At 36.7% G+C, this 10666-nt stretch overlaps 1 protein-coding gene across 13 annotated transcripts in view; it reads right to left on the bottom strand.

The window, feature by feature from the left end:
• Window positions 1-3240: 3240 nt before the first annotated feature.
• trip12 (thyroid hormone receptor interactor 12) overlaps window positions 3241-10666 on the bottom strand; it is a 217834-nt gene continuing 210408 nt past the window's right edge. For all 13 annotated transcript variants that reach the window (XM_072571941.1, XM_072571936.1, XM_072571937.1 and 10 more), the window contains 3 exons: window positions 9513-9607; window positions 6795-6898; window positions 3241-4663 (listed from right to left, as the gene is read on the bottom strand). In XM_072571941.1, coding sequence (XP_072428042.1) covers window positions 4467-4663; window positions 6795-6898; window positions 9513-9607 — 396 coding nt within the window. In that variant the 3' untranslated portion in view covers window positions 3241-4466. The remainder of the gene's footprint in view (window positions 4664-6794; window positions 6899-9512; window positions 9608-10666) is intronic.

Raw genomic sequence — 10666 nt, 5'->3', positions numbered from 1 at the left:
GAAGCAAAGTCACCATAGTTCTACCAGCTCTATCATTAGACAGAGACAGACAGAGTCAAGCACAGAGGGGAGAGGAGAGAGGAGAGAGAGAGCTGGTTTAGACCACCAGGCCTCAGGTGAGGAGTGGGATTGAGAAGGACAGTCCTTCATAGTAACCTCTGCTGGTGCAGGAACTGAACCCATCCTGTTGGCATCACTTTGCATCGAAAACCAGTTGACCCCAAAGACCCTATCTTAGAGATGATGTAGTTTTTGCGTTTGACACAAAGTCAATTTTGATTTTAGTTCAGCACTGATAGCATCAACAGATTCTGGCTGCTGCGTCCACATTAAGAAAAGTTTCTCATAACGAACATTGGAACTTACAATTGATGCATACAACCAAACTTAATTGGTCAGGAGGCAGGGGAGTTGTGATGGGTCACAACATTGCAACAGGCAGAAGTTACAAGGAAACAGTGAATGTCGTCATATGGTCTAAGCCAATTCCCAACAACTTTCCTAAAATTTAAAAGGTTGCTTATTTCTAGAAGGTATTGTTTGATTAAAACAAACTGTAAATTCACTTAAAATTTTGTTTTTCTTGTGGGATGTATTGGCATAGCCAATACTGTTTTTACCAGACAGCAAATCCAATTCAATTCAGAGGTAGGTTATCTTTTTAAAAAAGCAACAGAAAACCAACCCAAATACCTATCCAGTTTACCTGTCCATTGATTACTGAACGCAGTTTGATTTCAGACATCTAAAGACAGGTTTGCAATGTCGTCAGTTTATTGTATTCAACTAATTCCAAATACACAATATCTTTGAGTAATAGACACATAAATAACCCTGTTCACTTTCCCCAAGTAGAAATTTAACATTCATTGCTTCTTTAAAAGTCTAACAAATAAAGGAGTTGAAGAAAAGCTTGGGATAATTGTAAATCAGTTTCTGTTACAAACTGTCAGAGCTAATTAATTATGGCACAACCAATGTATTACAGCAAACAAGACCTCCAGAACAGAATTCTTCCTTCAAATCAAATCCTAGAACAAACAATAACAGAGATTGCCAGAGAAACTCAGCAGGGTCTAGCAGCACCTGTGGACAGAGGAACAGAGTTAGTGTTTTGAGTCCAGAGTTCTGAAGAAGGGTCAGTGGACTTGAAATATTAACTCTATTCCTCTCTACAGATGCTGCCAGACCTGCTGCATTTCTCCAACAATTCCTGTTTTTGCATGTTTCAGATTTCCAGCACATTATTTTAAGAGTTCATCCTGTCTTCATTATCCTTATTCCATTCTCAAATTGGCTAGCTCATTTCATAACGTGGCCATAAACACAGTTCAAGAAATATGGGACTTAACATACCCATATTTCAGCCCAGGAACATCCCAGCAATAAACTTGTAACTGTTTTAAATTAGAAAACTTTAATCTTGAAATTAAATAAAATCTTAACCCTATGTATATACAAAGATTTCATACATTACAATGACACACTCTTCCTCGTTTTTATTCACGGCTATGAGTCTGTTAAGGAAAACTAGAGTCCCCTCTACTTGTCTACTTTGTCAGATGAACGGTTTAAGATCCACCCCTCACTTTCCATTAATCTTGCAAAATGTTACAAAGTTGTATTAATTCCTAATTTATGAAGAACCGAAACAAACTAGGTAAAGAAAGAAGTGGGTAAATGGTAGTGTGGAAAGAACTAGGATGAGAGTACTCCAGAGGCTAAATAGCCTTTCTCCATTCCTATATTCTCACCTTGGGCACATCCAAAATCTGAAAGACTTCAATTTTAATTAATTTAGAACTGATATTATATTCAGACCAGTTTCTTAAAGAACAGGTGGAAGCTAGCTGATAAGTAACTCACATTTCCCACTAGTGCATTTAAGAATGAGTGCAAACATTTTTACACAGTAAATGGACAACTAGGAAGGCCAACTTTCAACTGACATTTGGCAAGCCATTTAATACACTTGACACGCTAAAAGAATGGAGTGTGTTTTTTCAAAGGCCACATGGTGGAACTAGCACACAGGCTTGCTTTCAACCATAAAAATCTCTCTCCTTTCCATATATGAATCAATAATCTGCTCAGATTTACAACATACTAGTTCAATTTTTTTTAATGTTTCATAAAGTAACAGGCAATGAACCAAATAGGCAGGTAAAACAGGCAAATTATAGGGATGAAGCAACAAATTATGTAAATGGCTAGCATTAACTGCATGGTTCAATATTCTTTCAAGCACAGAACAGTGACTTTTACAAAATGGATGAAAACTGCAACAAGTATACTAAAAGGGTTGCTTGGTTATATAGTACAAGTTTAAGCTCATTTGAATTTAGAATTCAATGTAACAATAATGAAATCTAAATGCTGGAGATTAAAAGAGAAAGTATGATATCATTTCATTGCTCAATATACTCAAATGTTGCTTTAAAAAAAAACAAATTTATCACTATTATCCGCTTCCCACAAAGAGCAAAATGTGCAAACCAACAAGTAGCATCCAGGACATCCATCTCCTTAGGTATACACATAAGACCCAGTAGACTGTCTGGAGATCAGGAACGGTTAAATCCTGAGTTTTTAATTCCACTATTAGTTAAGAACTGGCTGCAGACTGACAATTGTTTGATCAAGGACTTCCTGTAGGGGAAACCAGGTGTAGTAGGTCCCACTGAGCTTATAAATGTACCTGCACAAGTTAAATATTTGCTCAGAGAACAGGTTTACTTAAAGTAGTCTTTCATTTCTTGTTTGACATGGGAGTAGAATACCTAAAGTTGCTATAGCTTTATCCTCCCTATCCATGTAAGATTCCCTTAAAAAAATCCATAGACTTTTAAACTATTTAACCCATAATTTGTTAGAATCAAGGTAAACTGGCTAGGCATGAGGGATAAGAGCTCTGAAGGCCAGTAAGCAGTTATTAAACTATAGCAGTTTAATATTTGGTTATTAATCTAACCTGGTAAAGGAGTTAAATTTGATAAAGTCCTCACAGCTGGACAGATTGATTAATCATACCATTGAAGGATATAATTTAAAAAACATTTGATTTGTTTCAATATCGAGAGGGCCACTGAATGCAACAGTGCTCCAAACATTACAACCACATTGAATTTTTCCACCTTTATTTGCTCAAACTCCAACACAACTTTAGTTAAAAAGACACTTTGGCACTATCCCTGAATCAGAAAAGTTTGGTTGCTGAATACAAAATAATTATACAAAAAGTGAGTCAAACATTTTATTTATTTATGTTCAGGTAAAAACATTAACCTGATGAAGTAGTTATTGCAGATTTCAGAAATCAGCACATGAACAGTTGGACAGAGCAGTGTTTACAGGTGCACTATCCTTATCAAACCAAGAGAGCTCAACTATTACTTTTGTTCAAAGCTAGCAGTGCAAAAAACAGGTGAACTACAACAAGGTAAATTAAACAAGATAAAGCAACTGTCCCACTATAACAGCAAGTGGAACTTTCCTCAAAGTTTTACACCAACTGGAAATGCTACCTGTCCCTTGAATAACAGACTAACCAGCCTGATACTGGTTTAAACTACAGATTCTTAAAAAAAGGAAAAAAGGGATTTCTGAGTATTGTTAATTGTTGCCTGAAGTCATTCTGTAAACAAATCTAAAGAGAGATTAAAGGCTTCTGCCAACAGTCCTATTATTTTGCAATAAAACTACTGGCAAATACTAGAATTTGTATATTGGAAACAAATAAATTTTAGACTATGATACAATTGTTGGGCAATGGAGGTTAAGAAATGCTTAAAATCTTCAAGCCCTTGGCTTAACCATTCGCTGAATCATGGGATTAAGAAACATCACAAAATGCAGAACCCTATGTTACATCACACAAGTGCAGATGAGTTAAACATAAATGGACAAACTAAATGGAAGAGAGGGTGAATATAGACAAGAGAAAAATGCAAATGACACTAACCAGAGCTTAAATTATTTTATGCAAGGTATAAGTCTGTCATTTTCTGCATGTTTGTACATATTAATCTTTGGAAACAAAAAAAAACCACCAGAAATGTAGGCTCCAGATGGATATACACACCAATACCAAACTGCACAGTGACATTTTATTGATCCGTCATCCTGGAAGAAAAACATCCCTTTCTTTTGATTTTGAATACCACACAGGAAAAAAAAAAGCAATTTAAAAACTGCACCCAAATAATTGTTAAATTAACAAGAACTTCTTTAAGAATTTATTTTTGTTTAAATCTTGCATTAACTTTGGGGTCTTTTTTTTCAGTCCATAAGGGCTATTTTAATAAATATACCATCCAAGTCTTTTTGTTGAAAATTTGCAGCATACCCAAGCCATTTCTACAACAAGTACGCTGTACACATTGCCTTGATGCAGTGATACACTTAGAAAATAAATCATGATTTTGTCATTTGTTGTAACAGGCAGCTTGAAGATTCAGATGCTGTGATCAGGAGAGATGGAATGACTGCTGCCCTTCTCTAGCAGCTATTAAAAGTTTTTCACGCATTATGTCGATACTGGAGTAATCTGGCAACTTGAGATAATTAACACAGGTCATTACAGAAGGTAAGAAATCATCAGGGTTTTCTGTGGACTCAAATGTCTTGCGGACAATGGTGAGTGGGGGATTTAAACTCCGAAACCCTGTAAAAAGAAAAACTTGCATAAGTTTCATCACAGTATACAAATAAATCCAAATTTGCCAATCTTTTACAAGGCATTAGGATGTAGGAGTGAAAGCAGACCATTCAACCAGTGAGTCTGTTCTGCAATGAGATCATAACTGATCTGATTACCCTCACCTCCACATTCCTGTTGTTTCCCCGTAGCCTTCAATTCTCTTCCTGATTAAAAATTTGTCTCAGCCTTCAATTACTTAATGACCTAGTATCAACAACCCTGTGATAGGCATTCCACAGATTCACTATCCTCTGATAAAATCCCTAACTCACCTTCTTAAATGGGCAACCCTTACTATGAGATTAGGTCAGTACAAGAAGATACTTAAGCCATAATATTTAAGCTGCATTTGAAAATTATAATGTTGGTTTGGGCTGATTGATTCTTTATTATAGTGTTTATTACTACGTCTTGGTCAGGTTCTCATTCCCATCTCCTGGCACGGGAGCTAATATCAGAAAATAGATAAAGACAATGGAGATTTGAAAAGCTTCAAGATACACAAGGACAGACAGTGCTGTGGTAGGGATAAACATGGAGACAATAAAGAATACAAGACGTTCTACACTGGGAGAAACTGTTGATGGAGACACCAACCTTGGCTCAGTGCAGAGACTGAGCGTTTAAACCCAACTCCAGAAATCTAAACATAATCCAGACTATATTGCAGCATAGTATGAAGGCAACTGCTGGACCTTGCCATTTTTCAGAAGAGGCTTTGACTAAGCCTTCACTATTATATTTGGAGAGCAGGGGAGTTCTCTCAGTGCCTTGGCCAATAGCTATCATTCAAATAATGTAGTTGACAAATTTATGTCATTCTTAGTAGGGCTAGCTGTGACAAAGTGACCGCTGCTTTGCCCTTCCTTAGCTAAACTTCAAATGTACTTCATTATCGACCAGATGGCTTTGGATGCCTGGAGTTTGTGAAAGCCACACTGTCACAGTTGTGGGTACATTCGCTGAGCTGGGGAAGTTGATTTGCAGACGTTTCTCCCCATCTAGGTGGTGACATCTTCAGCGCCCACATACCCACAACCATCACAAAACCTGCACCCGTGCTACAAATCTTTACGCAAACTTGAAAGCCATGTTATAAACAAAATGCTTTTATTTCCTTTTGTCCCATATCTGCAAATAATCCACATATTAGATTAGATAAAAACCTGAAAGACATCCGAACTTTGAAAACAAACAACTTATTGAAGTACAAAGCCAAACTGCGTTTTCTATCAAATGCAACATCAAGTCAGTGTTTAACTAGTACATTTAATCCACAGAGCTGCTTTGCAGTTTTGGGAGCAACACTTCACCTCATTGACCCAAGATAGCCACAGCCTCGGTCAAATGAGCTCCCACTCTCAATGCTTGTTCCAAGCTAAAAGTCATAATAGAATTGAAAGACAGAACTGTGTAAGAACCATCGAGAGAAAGACAGACTTCCATTTATTCAGCATTTCCATGACTACCGCATGTTTCAAAACATATTACAGCTAATGAATACCTTTTAATGTAGTCACTGTACTAGAAAGGGCAGGAGATGGCATTGTGCAATATCAATGGCTGAGTAAACCAGGGCTCCATGTTAATGTTCAGGGGACATGTGTTTCAATCACACTTGGGCAGACCTGAACTTGTAAATAAAACTGAACCACTGTTGATGGTTCCAAAATCTGATCTGGTTCACCGAAGTTCTTCAGGAAAAGAAATCAGAGCTTTCCTGGTCTGGCCTAGCCTACATGCAACTCCAGACCCACAGCAATGTGGCTGACTTTTAATTGTCCTCTGGGCAATTAGGGATAGGCAATAAATGCTGGCCTAGCCAATAATATGCACACACAAAATTTGGAAAACAGCAGTAAATATTAAATGAAGGCGTATGCTGCAGTATTGAACAACTGCCAAAACTACTTCAAGAGAAAGGCTATGACTGTGGTTACAAGGCTTTATTCATTTAACGTGGAAGAATCCAGCATACAGAAACATGTAAAGATTCTAGTTTCATAGTTTACATCCATCAGCATGTCACTTTATAGCTCAATGTTTCTCCAACACAAAAACATCAATGTGACAGAAGTGTCGAGATCAGGCTTACCTCCGACAGGTAGTCGTGGACTTCCGGTAACAAACTGAAGAAATAGTCTTTGTTGCTCACCATCAAAACTACTGAGTATTTCAAACAGAAATTTCACTGCACGACTGTGAGATAAAAGCAAAAAAAGAGACACCAAACTTTGAATTAATTGATGTCTTCTGTCGTGTCTGCAACTCCAGAGACAACAGTTTCCACAAATCAGAATGTAACTTTCAGTGCAATTCATTTATATTGTTCCAGTGTCAAACGCGTCAATTCTAGGGAAGGTGTAGCTTAGATATTTACTTGTGTTGTGACTGCTGTACAGGATATACCACATTTCACGATCCACATACGAGAAGAGTTACACCAATTTGATTATATTGTTACTCTCTCTCGCTTGAGGAGAACTCAACTGTTATACTGCAAGACCATAAAAGATTTGGAAAGCAATCGATGTACCCTGTTTATTGTAGAGGTTTTATCCTGGTTTTTACGCAGTTTGCTGCCTGTGATGGTATAAGCTTTTGTGACTGCTTTATACAATTATACCTTAAGTATGGATACTAAAGACCAACTAGCTTAATATTGGATGGGAGAGTTAATGGAATCCTTACTTAAAGCTGTAAAAGAAACAAAAATGGAAAATATAAGTCAGCAGAAATGACAAGTGTTTTGAAGTAATGTCAGAAAGTATTGTAAAAGGATAATACAGTGGACATTAGATATTTGGATTTTCAATTTTAAATAAACTGGGTAGTAGATCAGAGACTGAACTGGAAACAGGCAACATGGAGTCGAATAAGTATCAAGGTGTTGAAAAAACTGAAACTAAATGTGGCAAAACGGTATTCTACAAGGATTGGTGCTAAGCCCACAGTTATTCATTATTTACATAAATGATTAAAATTCAGATTTTAAAAGTCCAATTTCAAAATTTTTGTTTTGACACTGGATTAGTTATTCATTTTAAATTGAAGACAGATCAAGTTTTGTTCAGGAAAAGGTATTAACTAATATGGGCCAAAGCAAATGTATGGAATTAGGCCATAGATCAGACATGATTTAATTGAATGGTACAACAGACTTGAGGGGCTAAATGGCACACTCTTGGTTCCTACAGTGCACATGGTTAATAAAAACAGGCTGCAACATAGGCAAGACAACACTAATAAAACTGTATGGTTGCCAGGCGATGATAGATGAACTTCAACATATATTGACAGATATAATCTATTTTGGGCAGGAGCAATAAGCAGTTCCATGTGCATCGGAGAGATTTGGGGATTACAAAATATAACTCACTAAAAACTGCGATGTGGTTTAATGTGTTGTCACAAAAAACGTATTGGGTTCATTTCTAATGTAATAGAAAAGGAATGGTCAGTTTGTAAAAGAACTTTAATTAGGGAACATTTAGAAGTACAATTTTAATTGCGATACTGTAAGAATAGAAGTGCACTGTAAGCAGCAAAAAAAGTTTAGAATGAGAGAGATTGGAAAGCTTATACCCGGTCAGGAAATATCATGAAGAAGGCCTGATGCCCGAAACGTCGATTCTCCTGTTCCTTGGATGCTGCCTGACCTGCTGTGCTTTTCCAGCAACACATTTTCAGCTCAGGAAATATCATAGTCTGCTTTCGCAAAGACAGAAGATCTGACAGAACTTGGGAGAATACCAAGGGGTTTCTCAGTAAGCATTTGCACTTGCAGGTGAGAATAAAACTATATCCAATAAAAATTAGGTACAAATAAATCCAGTAAGGATTCCTGAGAAACTCCTTACCCAGAGAGTGGAATTCACTATGAAGGGGAGCAGTTGAAACTAACAGCATTGACAAATTCAAAGCAAAGCTAAAACAAAAAACAGAAGTAGTTGCTGGAAAAGCTCAGCAGGTGTGGCAGCACTTGTGGAGAGAAATCACAATTAACATTTTGGGTTGAGTGACCCTTCTTTGGGTCACTGGACCCAAAACGAAAGCTGATTTCTCTCCGCAGATGTTGTAGACCTACCCTGATTTTCTAGCAATTTCTGATTTTGTTTGACTTCCAGCATCCGCAGTTCTTTCATTTAACTTTACTTTGGGAGAAAGAAAATGAGAAAGGAGATGACATCTACTCTCTCTCACCCTTTTCCATCAGGCAGACAGTACAAAAAGTTTGAAAGCATTACCAACATATTCAATACCAGCTTCTTCCCAAATGGACCTCATATTAGAGTTGATATTTCTCTGCATAGTTTCTGTAGCTATAACATTACACATTTTGTTCAATTAGCCAGATGTAGTTATGCAAGGCATGATTTATCTGAAGCTCGGTATGTATGTGACGATAATAAATCAAATGTTATTGGGGTTACATAAAGAAGCAAGAGATCAGGCTCATACGGGAACATAAAACAGCGATGCAAACCAGTTGGCCTGAACAGTTTGCTCTTTGGCTGTAAACACTTGCTCACTTTAGACAATCTCAGTCCAAATAAAACTGCTTCATGTGTAATCTTTTCCATTAAGCCGAAAGACTTAGGTTTGGGTGGTGATCCCACATCATCTCCCAAACCTTTGTTAAAAAAAAAACAATATTCCCTGAAATGGATGCGGTTGTTTCTCTGGGTTTTGATCTTCTAAACGTGTGGCAGATACTGGAAGCAGGCTCTTCAGAAGTTAAGTTATATTTAGGTAGCAGTTTGAATGCAGTAAGATACATTGAGATAGGCAACTTCAGATGAAACATTCGTACCTGTCATGATTATATCCGTGATCTGGCCTGCAACATTCCATTAATGTTTTCACGTCCCACGCCTCTGACTTGGAGCCGCAGAGTAGCTGATCCAACTGTATGTTAAATAAAAATATTACAGAGCAAATAAATGAAGTTAGAGGGAAGTGTGTTATTAAATCAATGATTTCTGCTTAGGATTATATCACTGCAGACGAAAAGATTTACAAGTGGCCAAAATTATGCATTCTTAGTAAATACCATTTCTTATCAGTAATAGCACTGCTGCTGTTACAACAGCGAAAAGGTTCACTCAAATTTCTTATATATGGGTTTTGACAAGGAATGTTTTGTTACAAAAAGGGGAGAGGCACAAGACAAGCTTTTTAAATGGAAAATTATATAAATATCTGAAAACAGAGGTACTTAGGAAATGTAAGCAGAATGATGTATTAGTTGTAGGTTACTTTAACATTAAACCAACCGGAATTCAATAGACTGCTGTGCTGTAAACCTCTATCATTTTATGGCATTGAATCAAACAAGTTTAAGATTTCAAGTTAGTTAACTCATGCAAAGCCAGTTCTAATTGTCTAAGTCATAATGGTATTACAGCAGTAAAAGCAAACTTTACTCAATACATACTACTGTTTTAATTACTCATGTGTAATCTTGGTTTATTTGTCAGCAAGTGTTATATTTCATTACTTGAGATTTTCTACCACATTATTTTGCAATTACATTTATTCTCATGGGTAAATTCCTATAAATTTGACTTATGGCTTACAAGTCCATTAATTTCAAGTTTTTTCAATAAAGGTCTATTATTTCATCCAAAAATCCATTCATAGAATGATCCAGATATGAAACAGAGTGTAAATCTCATTACGCCAGTACCAAATTTCTGCTAGAATGTAGTAGTTCCATTCTCATGAAATCCCATGTGATTAAGAAAACTGAGTAATGGCAGCACCATTTAAACTAAAGGGGCCAGAATCACATTATAACAAACACACACTTTAAAAGTTTGCACTTTAGAAGCAGTGCCCCCAATTACTCAATCGCCTTATAGTGAATTAGTGTTAAAAAACTTGTTATGGCAGAACGACTTGTAGTTAATTATGGCAGGAACTAAACCTATCTACATGGACATCATTCTTTTGTTTCCCTCAGTT

The sequence above is a fragment of the Chiloscyllium punctatum genome, chromosome 6, assembly GCF_047496795.1.
Source record: "Chiloscyllium punctatum isolate Juve2018m chromosome 6, sChiPun1.3, whole genome shotgun sequence".
NCBI lineage: Eukaryota > Metazoa > Chordata > Chondrichthyes > Orectolobiformes > Hemiscylliidae > Chiloscyllium > Chiloscyllium punctatum.
This window is presented reverse-complemented; position numbering and strand designations above follow the sequence as displayed.